Raw genomic sequence first — 13543 nt, 5'->3', positions numbered from 1 at the left:
TTAAACATGATGATACATTCCTTGAACAAGTTTCTGTTGATCAAACTGGAGTAAGGGTTAGTAGAGAGTTTGATGATCTTGATGTCAAGTCTCTTGGTGATGTTGTTTGTTTGGAGGTATAGAATGTTCTTATTTATAATTAAGTTTTTATATATCCATATCATTTGTTAAAGCAGATTGTATTTAATTTCCAGATTGTAGTTTTATTTAATATTGGAGTAGTTTATTTCTGAATTTGGTCATCAGGATGGATCTTATTGGGTTTTTGGAAAAGTTGAATCAATTGAACCTCACTTTGGATAATGGTATTATTTAGCATGTAAGACATGTGTGAAGAAAGTTAGAGTGTTGGATGACAAGAAGTTTAGGTGTGACTTCTGTATTAAGAATTTTTATGTAGCTGTTAAGAGGTACTAATCTGTTTTCTTTTTTTTCTTGGTGTGTCTTTGGTTTCTTTTATTATATTTTGCAAGAAGTTATTAAATTCAATACCTTTTTCCTCTTATTTAGGTTCAAGTTTGTTGTGAACATTGTTGATGACTCAAGTAATGCATCCATTTTGCCATGAGTTAGAAAAGTTGTTCAACTTATTGGAAAAAGGGTGAATGACTTGATAGGGAGTAATATGGAGGTAATCTGCCTGTTTAAATCAGAGTTTAGCTTCAGTAGTAGTTATATTTTCTATTTTAATGTGTCTTATTGTTGTTTTAGAATTGTGCTATGGAGTATGTTCCTAAGAAGATTGAGGAGCTGCTTGTGGGTCAAGAAGTGTTCTTTAAGATTCAAAGTATGAATAGCAAGGAATATTATCGTAGATATCAATATACGGTCAACAAAATCTGTAATATTCCAAAAGTGGTTGAGAAATTTGTTCCTCAGAACATTGCATCATAAGTTCTCAATACTGATGTCAATTTGGCTGATTTACTCTTTGGATCTGATATTGTGGAGGTATTTTTTTAAGAAAATTAAGCCGACCTCTGTTACATGTCTTAGGGCAACTAAGTTTCTCATTTATGGATTTTTTCAGGTCTCTGGCAAAGGTTTTGTAACACCTGATTTATCAGTTGTTACTAAACAAAATGGGATTGAATGGATTGCTGACGGAAGTGTGAAGCGATGAATGGAAGATGAGTTTGATAGCTGTGATGATGTCTGTTTTGAGAAGATAAAGAAGAAGATGAAGAAAGTGAATGTGATTGAAGATGAAGATGAGGCTTCTGTCAGCTATACTCAAGATTTGTCTGGTGCTGATTAGATTTGGGAAATCTAAAGCGTTTATCTGTTTTTTATTTCTTGCTTAAGTGTTTTGAACATTTCTAAAATGTCATCTTAGTTTTTTAGAGGTTTAATAGTTGGATTATGTTACATCAGGTAATAGGTATGGATTTTGGTTGGGGTCATTATCTATTTTGGTATTAGTAAACATTTCTAAGTTGAATTTTATTTCTAATGATGGCTGATGGTTGTTTTTGTTGAAGTATTTATTTGGTTGAAGTTTTATCAGTTATTAGTTTATCTTTCTTTTGGTTTTCTTATCATATAGCATAGTCATGGCTGGACTTATTTGAATCTTAAGTAAGATAAAAGAACAGAATCATTCCAGTTAGTAAATGTAGTAAAGGGTTTACCCAACTATTACATTAGTAGAAACATTTTCTTTAAATCATTACAATCTTATCAATACAAGGTCTACCTTCAAAGTTTATATACATGATTTTTCAATAATTTTTTCATTATGTTTACATATTTTTTAATTTCGCTTAATTCGTGATAAATATATTTTCATATTTTTGGAAAATCTTTTGGCCAAAAAAATGAATACAGAGAAAGAGAGGTGAAATTAGTGTACAGCTGCAATGGTAGAAATGAGAGTATAATGAGAGGTTATGGTAGAATTTCAATTCAATTTTCTTGGATTATAGCACCGATTTTCCATCACCATGAATTACCCCAATTGGGCTGAAATTCAGCAAAGCCAAAACCCTAACCCTAATCCTGAATTCTCAGTGCTGCACGTCCCCAATCACTCACTGCCTTACTCTCAAAATCTAGCCCCCAATCCCTACCAACAATCGAATCTCGTCCCCGATCCCTACCAACAATCAAATGTCGCTTCCCATACTGGTTATTTTCTACCTCCTCAGCCTCATACTCAACCTCAGCCGCCGGGCGTTGATCCGCCGTGCGTACCTCCACCGCCGGCGCCAGTGAACTACGCGCCGCAACCGAGTTACGAGGCTCAGCAGGGTGCTGATGCGGCTGCGGCTGCGGCTGGTGCTGTTTATTATCCGGAACCAAATGCGAGATGGATAGCTGCTATCCGGCAATATGGCGCGACTCCATATGCCGCTGTAAGTGCTCTCCTTCTCCCTCTCTCTCTCTGCGCATTTTAGAATATCTAATCATTTTTGCGGGAATTGGAGTTGTATTCTCATTCATCGTTCCGGCCAATTGTGAATTATACGTTTTTTTTATAAATGAATTGCTTATGCTAGAGAAGCTACTTAAAAAGGGAAGCTTTTTAATATTGGTCTTACTGCATGAGTCTTGGCATGGTGAATCAAGATTATCCGACTTACTGCTATTGGTTTCTTGATGGAAAGAAAACAGTGAAAAAATTGTTTAAAACGTTTTGGTGAGGCTACTACACTAATTGTTCTGATAATTATAGGGATTTTAGAGTTCAGCAACCTAATTATGGAGTTCGAGATTATCATCATCCTGGAAAGATGTTGTAAGATTGGATAAAGTTAGTTGTTGCAGTCAAGAAACATCCTAGATGCATCCCTTTCTAGAAGAAGGGAGAAGGGTTTTTTTGTCACTTGGAATACTAGGGGTTAGTATTTGAAATGGTGGTGATGGCTATAGTACTTGGAACTTATTATAGGATTAAGCATTCATGAAAAGTTGTTTAAGTAACTTGAGAGTGGAAGATTCTTAAATCAGTCTTATTGAATGCTAGTAAATCATCTATATCTGATGTCCCTAAATACTAGGATTTACTATTGGCTGTGTCTTATTGTAATGCACTTCCCACATTGAATTTTGAAGATGAGGTAGGGTGGTATATTTGCCTCAGACCAACTATTATTATCAAAACATACAGATTGCATCCCATGTTCCGAAATAGTGTCAATCATATGAGTTTTAGATAAATTGCTGGATGATGGTTGAATATAATCCTCAAAGATCTCCATATCAAAAAAGAAAATATCGGACATATTGAAAAGTTATACTAGTTCTCGACTGCTATGCTTTGGGAAGGTATAGATTGTGTTTGAGAACACTTTGGCAGAGGGGGACAAATAAAATGATGAATCTGTGTTAAGCTTGTAAATACATAATTATCAGTGACCGTAGTGGGGAGCTGTTTCTGTCAATCTACTTTGTTATTGTCTTCATGCATTTCTTAAATAACTCTCATTATGTTAAATGATGCATGTCTATAATGTTTAATTCCTACCCTTTCTACTTCAAATTAGAATCAATCAGTTCATTTTGTGGTTGTAGGGTGTAAGCACGCCTAATCCAGCAATTCAAGTACAAAGAAGACAAATCAGGAAAAAAGCCCCTAAAAAGACGACGACGGTCGTGCAGTCTGCTTGGTGTGAGGTGTGCAAAGTCGACTGTAACAGCAAGGGTGTTCTTGACCAGCATAAATTGGGGAGGAAGCACCTCAAAAATCTTAAAAAATTAGGAGCAGCAGCTCAAACTATATACACACCTGTCATTGCAGCCCCCATCTCCGCAATTACTAGCACTGCAGGCCCTCTCCCTGCCACTATAGCTACTTCCGCATCTGTTCCAGTCCCAGCACCAGCTCCGGCTCCTGTTTCCAGTCACGTTCTACCTTCAACTTCTACAGGTGAACCAATCATCGGACCACAAGAGAATCCAGCGATAACCAAACCCACAAAATCACGGAAGAAAGCAGTTGCTCGAACAGAAGATCTGGAAACAAAAAGAAGGAAAGTTTTGGAAGGAGGAGCGGAAGCTACTGCTGTGCGTGCATGCAACATATGCAACGTGATCTGCAACAGCGACATGGTTTTCAACTATCACATCGCTGGTCAGAAACATGCTTCAATGGCCAAGAAGCATGGCTTGGGAGCTGGAGTTGGTGCTTCTGCCACCTGAGGTAGCTTGGTTTAGTCTCCGAAGATCTGTTTGATGAACTAATTGTACATACCATTTTCTCATTCGAATCATAGCTCTTGATTATTCATAAACTATAGTCGATTTTAGGATTTGTTCCTCAATTTTGAATTGAACAAAAGCTCACTTCCTATCTCCTCTGTACGATGATCTAAAACATGTCCACTATATAGAGATGCTCTATTTGCACATTGTTTTTTGTTTTCTTACACAAATTCAAACATCAATAACATTAATATGACAACAAAACACAAATATCATGTGACAATATATCTGCAAAATTTGTACGTAATTAAAAAAAATGGAAGTATCCCACAACTTAAATGACACTACTATTAGCAGGAGCTTTAACTAATCCAATACTATTCATCATCTGTCTCACTCTCTCAGCATCATCAAACCTCCCAACTGCAGAGTAAATATTCCCCAACAACACGTAATTCCCAGTGTTGTCCGCTTCCAACTCAAACAGCCTCTGCGCCGCAATCTCCCCAAGCCGCACGTTCAGGTGTATCACGCAGGCGCCAAGCAACGCCCCCCAGACGGAGTGGCTCCCCTCACACGGCGAGGCCTTAATCAACTGATACGCCTCTTCAAGACGAGCAGCACGCCCAAGTAGATCCACAATGCAAGTATAGTGATATGTTCTCACACATTCTTGACAATTCTGCTTCATGAAGTTAAACAGATTCAAACCTTCATCGACCAATCCGGCATGACCGCAGGCATGCAGCACGCAGGTAAAAGTGACTTCGTTAGGTCTGATCCCGGACTGCACCATCTCATGGAACATCGAAACAGCCATCTCCCCACGCCCATGCTTCCCGTAGCCAGCTATTATCGAACTCCACGACACAATGTCTCTGTTCCTCATACAGAGCCCATCAAAGAGCTCATGAGCATGCCCTAAGCTCCCACATTTCGAGTAAATGTCAATCATGCCGGTAACAATGTCCGGTTTCCCCAGAAACCCCGATTTGACTAGGTAGCCATGAATGTTACTCGCCTGGCGGAGATCTGCCTCAGCTGCGTAAGCAGGGAGGAGGCTCTTCCACGTCGCTGCATCGAGCTTCACCCCCTCCTGCATCATCCGGTTAAAGAGGCTGATAGCTTCTCCACCCAACTTGTTGTGAATGCAACCGGAGAGAATCGCATTCCACGGCACAGTTATTCTCTGAGAAGTCCTAGAGAAAACCCTTAAACTCAATCCAAAAGAATTGCACTTAGCGTAAAGATCGATCAATGCAGTCTCCACGTTCTCATCACAATCAACATGGTGACGGATCGCCCATCCGTGCAAGCATTTCCCGAGCTTCAAATCAGGCAAAGCGGCGCACATCGCTAGAAGTGAAGCCAGTGTCACCTCATTAGGCCTCACACCTTCACACTGCATCAATCTGCACATTTCCAACGCAAGATCCACATCCCCATGCAACGTGTACCCGTTGATCATAGTAGTCCACGTCACAACATCCTTCTCCACCATACCATCGAAGGCACGTCGAGCTTCCTCCATGCTCCCACACTTGACATACATATCAACCAAAGCATTCTGAACAGCCAATCTTTTATCAATGCCTCTATCTATAATCAGCCGATGAACTTTCCTCCCCTCCTCCAAGTCCTTGAGCGAGCTACAAGCAGGCAAAACCGAGAGAATAGTAGCAGAATCAACCTCCACGTTGTTTTCTCCATCGCCATCATCAACCATTCTCCATAACAGTGCCAGAGCTTCCCTCGCTTTGCCATTCCGTAAGCTACCACTAATCATCGTGTTCCACGAAACGACAGTTCTGTCCTCCATCGAATCAAACACGGCCGTAGCTCCATCCCTATCCCCACAGCTCAGATACATTGCAATCAGAGAATTCCCCACAAAACTGTTCAACACGAAGCCGCTCTTAACAGTGAGGCCGTGAACCACCATTCCTAGCTCAAGTAGCACTAAATCCCTACAAGCCCGGATCACAAACGGGTAGGTGTACTCGTCGGCGCGGTGACGGTCCGAGCCGTGCATATCGACGAAGAGTTGGAGGGCGCGGCGCGGGTGGCCGGTTTCGGTGTGCATTCTTATGATGGCTTTGTAGGCGATGATGGTTGGTTTGGGCATTTGGTCGAACAGTTTGCAGGCGTAGTGGAGATTGGCGCAGAGGGCGTATGCGGAGGTGAGTAGGGACAGGAAATGGGTGGAGAGGAGGCCGGAGGTAGTGATGTAGGCGTGGAGCTTCTTGGTGGTGGGAAGGGATTTGGCGGCGGTGGCGCAGTGGTGCAGTAGGGACTCGCATTGTGGCGCGGTGGCGGAGAATAGGTGTTTGAGCATGCGAGACAGAGGTGGGGATTGGCCATTCATTAACTGTATCACGATTGGGTTTCAACGGATTCACAATATATGTATGACCTTGCAACAATCTGTGGATTGTCTTCCCTCTCATTTTCAGTCCAATATTTTTCATTATTATAAACTCTCGGAATGAAGTTGCATTAAACATAGAACTATTAAAAATTACTATTTCTGTATTATCCTCCATAATACGAGTCACACTTTATTTTTACAGTAAATAATAAGTAGATCTCACTTCACTCATATTTTATTACAAAATCAATATAAGAAAATAATCTCATATTCCCCTAATTTTTTCAACTCATTATTCTTTATATTTCTTAAATGACTCTTGTGGGACCGAGAGAGTATATATTAAAATTTTAATACTAAATATTAGGAACGTTTTTTCTATTTCAATGGGAGTAGTATGTATTAAAATTTTAATATACTAAATATTAGGAACGTTTTTTCTATTTCAAACAAGTGACTAAAAAGGGTCAAAATAAAATTCTAAAATAATTATAGAATATATCTGTAATTATGATTAACTAGTCTTAAACAAACATACTGGAGATGTGTTTCTGCACTGGATTTTGATTGGTAAAATAAGCAGTAAGTAATTATAATACTCATTCCCAGAGACTCAACCAGCACATGATACACTTATTATAGTCTATACAAAAATGTTGGATCAAAGTGTTTGGGTAGCTTGAAAGTCGACTCATATCTAAATTATTTGCAAGGGATTGATGTTCCAAATCTCCCTTGCATACTCGTGAATAGTTCTATCGCTGCTGAACTTGTAGGAACCAGCCGTATTCAATATCGACATCTTCGTCCATCTCTGCCAAATAAATAATAACATTCAACCACAATATATGTTTTAAGAAGATACACAACTTGCTTTGTAGTAGTAGCACCACTTACCTTTTGATCTCGATATGCTTCATCCACTCTCTCTTGGCATTCGATATAGCTAGGGAAATCCTTGCCCACCAGAAAGTAGTCCCCACGTCCGAATCCTTCGTTGCCTTCCAGAGAACCTAGCAGTTCGTCGTAATTGTAAGCGCCAAAAGCACCACTTCTCACAAACTTTTTCACTTCTTCGAAGCGTGGATCTGGTACAAACTGCAATGGACATTACATTTAGAGCCAAAATAAGAACCGTTTGATATGGACGACAGAATCTTGTGTAAGACGGTCTAACGGATCAGGATCCCATTGAGTTCGGATTCAAACTTATATTTCTTGTCTAATCGCATAATTGTGATCTTACCAGTGATTTATAATGTTTGGATATCCACAAAAATCATGTAATACCATGTATCTCGGTTTGTTAATTTAAATTGAGGCAAAAGAACCGAGTCAGGGAGTGTGTGCACCATACCTTGCCCTCTGCTCTTTCCTTTCGAAGTCCTGCTATCTCAGGGGCTTGAGCACCAAAGAGGAAAAAGTTGTCATCCCCTACTTCCTGCCTAATTTCCACATTGGCACCATCCAAAGTCCCGATCAAGACACAGCCATTCATTGCAAACTTCATATTGCTGGTTCCACTGGCTTCCATACCAGCAGTACTGAAAGGGGTAGGGGAAGCAGACACCAGAAAGAACTTACAACTTTGCTTAAGAAGAATAATTACTCCATCTAGGATCAGGTGCATTTATGCTTGTAATTCTATAGTATATTAGCTTCATTACCTGATATGTTGTGAAAGCTCACTTGCCGGAATCAACAATTCAGCGACACTCACATTGTAATCTGGAACGAATATGACCTAGAAAGAAATTGAATGAATCAACAAAGAAAACAAGTATCTTTGTAACATAAGTATGATCAAAACTGACCATAAACTACTCTTGATTTTTTATCAATTTATGTTGGTTCAACTCATACCTTCAACAAGTCGCCAATATCTGGATCATGATTTATGGTGGCCCCAACATCTGTTATAAATTTTACAATTCTCTTGGCTTGTACGTATGTTGCAAATGCTTTTCCTCCAAACATACATACGCGGGGAACAAACTTTGCTTCTCTTTCAGCTGCAGTCATTTCTTTCATTTTTTTATAACGATAAACAATTCCCAAAATGTTTAATAGTTGCCGCTTATATTCATGAATACGTTTCACCTGATAAAGGTATGCATCATTAGTCTACACAACATTATATCTTCAGAGGAACAGCGAAATTAAAATGCATAAGTGTAGCAAGAAAAGTCCATACTAAAACAGAAACTAGAAACCATTTAAATTAAAAATAATAAATAGAAAATGCAAGGAGGGAGGGAAAAGGGGAGAAAGAGACCTGGATGTCAAACATTGCATCAGGGTTAACTGAATATCCAGTTCTTTGTTTGATGAATGATGCAACCTTATTTTTGTTGGATTTTTTTGCAGCAGTCCATTCAATATGGAGATCCTTTTTATCTGCGAACTGTCAAAGATTTCACCATTCAAGTCAGAATGCATCTCACTTGATTACGAAAAGTTAAAAACTGTAACCATTTAGCTGAAGTAAAGAAATCAATAAGGGGAGTTAGTAACATCAACAATGGTCCATTACATACATGAGCACAAAAATTGTGCTTAGCACTATGGAGTACCTTCCGCAGTTCTGCCAATTTTTCAGTTTTCAGAACCCAGTCGTCAGTTCCAATCCACTTAGTTATTACAGCGCTTAGATCTGGGTTGCAGAATTGGATCCATCTCCTGGGGGTTACCCCATTTGTTTTATTCTGAAACTTCTTAGGCCACAACTACAAAAGGGAAAGATAATGCTTAACATCAAGTTAAAAACTCTTGCTCGAAAAGAGACAATTAAAAGTTGGGAGAGATTTCCACCTCGAAAAAATCATTAAATACTTCTCCTTTAACTATTTCACTGTGGATCTCAGCCACCCCATTCACAGCATGACCACCAACAACACTAAGGTTAGCCATCCGGACCATTTTTGGTGGTAGAGGAGCAGGTTCCTTATTTACAACTTTTTTCTTCTTTGGTGTTTCCTTCTCATCTATTTCAGTAGTTTTGACTTCAACAACAGATTCCACTTCCTCAACTGTCTCATCCATACAGCTTACATTTTGCTTGGCAAATAATTCGACAACAGAAGCAGGCAGATCGAGATTTTCCAAAATTCTCATTGCTTCCAATTTCTTTTTCAAAATTTCTGGAGTTGATGTTCCATATTCTGATATTATTTCTCCAATTAGCTGAAAGATATGCACAGGGATACAACAGTCAAGCAATGTAATGATGAAATGCAGGCTTTTATTTTTCTCAAAGTATTACTACTTCCCTACCTGTTCATCGATCATCTGTATGATCTCTACATGCCTTGGAAGCAGTCTTTGCATTAAATCATAACTCCATTTCTCCAGGGCCTCAGGCAAAACAGTGTGGTTCGTATATGCCACAGTTCTGGAAATCATACCTAATCGGGTTAGTAAATTTAGCTACATGAGACTTCCATCACAAAAAAACTTGTTGGACTACCAACATATCCAGACAGTGGTCGAAATATATAAATCCATAATGTTTGGCATTTTGGCAAATGTACGGCAGAGTTGTCAGGTTGTTGATACAATGCTTAGCCTACCAAGTGTTGGAGAGAAAAAATATTGCGGCATCACTTTTAAGAGTGCACCATGGAACAAAGATTTCGAAAGAAAAATGACTCAATGATGCATATCATTATCAAATAGTTGGATGTCTGAACTTTCAAGAAAAATGCTTAACAAGAAGGTACCTCTGGGTAATCCTCCAAGCAGTCTCCCAATTCAAGCCCTTCAAGTCCATCAAAATTCTCACAAGCTCTGGGATACATAATGTTGGATGTGTGTCGTTCATCTGAACAGCAACTTTATCAGGAAGCTCTTCCCATCTCACATTTCCACCAGATCTCCTCTCAAACCGGGCAATAATGTCTTGGAGAGAAGCCGAGCATAGTGTATATTGTTGTTTTAGTCGAAGAATCTTTCCTTCTTCAGATTCATCCCCAGGGTAAAGTATATAACAGATCTGATATCAAAGAAAGTACTAAAATTATTATTGTTGCAACTATACAGATCCATTATATACCAATAGCACGTTGAAATGGACTGAAGAAGGAGAAGTGAACAGCAAAAGAATGCATGCTGTATGAAATGAGTTATTTTATTTTTGTGAATTTTTTTATGCTATCAGGAAATAATGCAAAAGGATGTACTATCACATGCATATATATCAAACCATTTGTGAATTTGGTTTTGCTACAATAGAAATGAATAACAACAAATCTTACTGAAGTCCCAATTCCCAAAAGCATAAATCAAGCATACTGGATCCACATTATGATCAACGGAAAAATACCATAACAGATTTTGTACGAAAATCAGATAAACTTACTTTCTCTGCATTAGCTTTGGCCTGACATGCTTTAGTGTGTTCTCCAGCATTGAAGGCACATAAATCCAGTTGGTCAGAAGGAACTTTAGTGGACCACAACCTGAGACTGATTGTTGTTTTGGTCTTATATCCTGGTATTGGCACATCATATGCAACAGCCAGTATATCTTCCCCACCAATCCAGTTCTTATTCCCATCCGAACCAGTCACGACTTTTCCAAAAAATTTGACTGGATAGGCGATATCATTTCTAACAATTTCCCAAGGATTTCCAACCTGAAATTAGAAGTTGAGGAGTGAGGACTGAGATTAAGCATATGTGGTTGTGAATTGTGATGACCGTAAAATAAGCACTTGCAGCTACCAAAATGTAAAGAGCACGAACAAATGAATAACAGACTTTGTTTAGGCTCCTGTCTACTGACCGTAATTAAATGCTCAGAAAATATTAGATTTTTTTCTTAAAGAAATAATAGAATAGTGAACTTTGAGAAAGCATACTTCAAGCCAATTTTCAGCAACCTCCTCTTGGCCATCCTTGGTAATTAGCTGCTTAAATAGGCCATACTTGTACCTCAGGCCATAGCCTGATGCTGGATAATTCAAGGTTGCCAAAGAGTCCAGAAAACAGGAAGCAAGCCGGCCTAGACCACCATTTCCAAGAGCAGCATCTGGTTCCTGTGAGAATGAAAAATTAGCTAGGGCCACGAAAAAATCCTCGGAATAGGAACTTGTGAGTATTAAAGAAGAATATACTAGCTCATTGCAAACTCAAAGTCCGAAAAAGTTATAAAGGGGCAATTGTGGTGATTAATGTTTCTTCTATATATACAAAAAAGGAGTCTTATAGAATATGTATGAGTATGATAACTGATTCAGTTGAAATTTATATTTCGGATTAGAGGAGAAATCAGATATTTACTGGTTGCAACAAAAGTAAGAATGAATATATGCACGTAACTGGCAGAAAATGATAATGTGTCATGATGCATGATTTACAGATGCTGATAAAACATGAAGGTAAAGAGGGAGTTTGTTTTGAAACACAGGGGCAGACTTTAAACTCCTACTTGTAGAACACTATTTATCATGAGAACTTTAAAATCTACAGTTTAAAGACGTGATTTTTCATTTATAACATAAATCATCTTCCAACTTTTTTTCTTTTTTCTTTTTTTTTAGTTGGGAGAGGGGGAGTGTGGGATCGACCCCTGCTCACACACCCATATTTTTGAGCAAATGTTGATTCCAAAATAAACTTTTGAACAACTTCCCAAATATAATGCCATATTTGCAGCCAACGTTCTCTCTTCCAATTACTATTAAACAAACAAAATTAGTTTTTTACAGTTCTTTTGGAACAAATTTGCCAATTTAAAACCCCGAAAGACCAAAGTTCTGAACAAACAGCAAAAATCAAACTGTTATCTGAATTTCAGTGATCTTACACTTTCTGGAGCAGGCAATGATCAAACTGAGAGAGAAAACAAGTTACGATCGCATATACAGAAGATAAAAGTATTCATTCAACGTGCTCACCTGAGAAGCTACAGTTTCCAAAGTATGACCAAGCTTTTGCAGAGCCTCTGCATATTCACCAGTGAGCTCCAAATTACCAATCGCATTCAGCAAGGCTCTACCCTGCAGGATATCATAAATTGCAACAAATACGTAGTCAGTTGCACATAAATTCTTAGTACTGCGCTTCGATGCTGTTGAAAAGCTGAACCTGTAGAAATTCCATAGACAAATAGTAGGCTTGCTTCACATTCATTTTCTCGCAGTGATCATACGTTGCGTTCCAATTAACAATAAGCGCATCACGCACGCTTTGCGCAGTGGCAAAGAAAGCTTTCGACGGAGCAAAGTTGTCAGGGGAAAACAACGGCGTGAACTCTGCGTGATATTTGATGTTCGATGCAATTGACGCAGCATCGGTAGCCGAAGCCTTCAAATTGCTCCCCACTCCTAATACCATCACAAATTTGTAAAAGTGAAAACCGCTTTAATCAGAAAAAATATGAATGAATCACCAATTCAACGCATTTTAAAATCAACAACCTAAAAAGGAGACATCACCTTCTTGAGTGATTGGATCGAGCAGCCTCGGCTTTGGTTCGCTGGAGACGCAGCGGATGCAGAACGAGGGCTTTGCCCTCTTCAGCAGCAACACCTTGGAGCTCCGGCATCTGGAGGTGACATGAATCAGCCTAGAGCACGCGATCGCCGTTCCTCCGGTCGAGGAAGTTGCCATTGCTACAGTGTCTCCTCACACTCAATTGTCAATTCCTCTCTCTCTCTCTGAAATGCACACTCAATTCCTCTCTCTCTCTCTCTATCTGAAATCTCGTGAGTGGTGAGTTGAGGTGAGAAATGGGAAGCATGTGGAAAAGATATTTTGGGGGGATTGAATGATGGAGTTGGTTGTCGTTTAGCACCATGTACTCTTCCTCGTGCCTCGTTGATCGGCGTCGGGTTGCCATTGCTTTCGGAGCATCCATATTAGTAATTGATAATGACCCAACCCCAAGTTTCTAGTTGTTAGACTGTGGTGACTTAATGAGGAAAATATATAAACCATGTCTAAACTAATCTCTTGTGATCATCACAATCTCTATTTTAACTAATTTCATATTGTATCACTAGTATTTTATTTATTACTCTATTCATCTCTT

At 39.0% G+C, this 13543-nt stretch overlaps 3 protein-coding genes and 1 long non-coding RNA gene across 4 annotated transcripts; 2 read left to right on the top strand and 2 right to left on the bottom strand.

Moving 5' to 3' along the window:
- The first annotated feature begins 556 nt into the window (after positions 1–556).
- Positions 557–1480, top strand: LOC121771407. The gene is made up of 3 exons (XR_006044029.1): positions 557–631; positions 712–951; positions 1031–1480. It is a non-coding gene; the product is annotated as an uncharacterized LOC121771407 (long non-coding RNA).
- Positions 1481–1799: 319 nt separating this feature from the next.
- Positions 1800–4347, top strand: LOC121769888 (zinc finger RNA-binding protein 2-like). The gene is made up of 2 exons (XM_042166656.1): positions 1800–2354; positions 3514–4347. Exons 1-2 carry the CDS (start codon positions 1944–1946, stop codon positions 4138–4140), a joined length of 1038 nt encoding a protein of 345 aa, XP_042022590.1. The 5' UTR covers positions 1800–1943; the 3' UTR covers positions 4141–4347.
- Positions 4348–4432: 85 nt separating this feature from the next.
- LOC121769887 (pentatricopeptide repeat-containing protein At5g39350) lies at positions 4433–6615 on the bottom strand. Its single transcript, XM_042166655.1, has one exon. The coding sequence runs from the start codon at positions 6506–6508 to the stop codon at positions 4478–4480; it is 2031 nt and encodes a 676-aa protein (XP_042022589.1). The 5' UTR covers positions 6509–6615; the 3' UTR covers positions 4433–4477.
- A 457-nt stretch (positions 6616–7072) lies between these two features.
- On the bottom strand, positions 7073–13278 carry LOC121771693 (alpha-1,4 glucan phosphorylase L isozyme, chloroplastic/amyloplastic-like). The gene is made up of 15 exons (XM_042168540.1): positions 12948–13278; positions 12598–12836; positions 12408–12509; positions 11370–11546; positions 10869–11144; positions 10231–10502; positions 9785–9902; positions 9323–9694; positions 9085–9237; positions 8787–8915; positions 8375–8611; positions 8179–8255; positions 7869–8055; positions 7409–7609; positions 7073–7325 (listed from the first exon to the last, which is right to left on the bottom strand). Exons 1-15 carry the CDS (start codon positions 13120–13122, stop codon positions 7209–7211), a joined length of 2832 nt encoding a protein of 943 aa, XP_042024474.1. The 5' UTR covers positions 13123–13278; the 3' UTR covers positions 7073–7208.
- Positions 13279–13543: the final 265 nt, after the last annotated feature.

Source organism: Salvia splendens, chromosome 16, assembly GCF_004379255.2.
Source record: "Salvia splendens isolate huo1 chromosome 16, SspV2, whole genome shotgun sequence".
In the NCBI taxonomy this organism is placed as follows: Eukaryota; Viridiplantae; Streptophyta; class Magnoliopsida; order Lamiales; family Lamiaceae; genus Salvia; species Salvia splendens.
The sequence above is the reverse complement of the archived record's forward strand: the minus strand, read 5'-3'. Positions and strand labels throughout refer to the sequence as shown.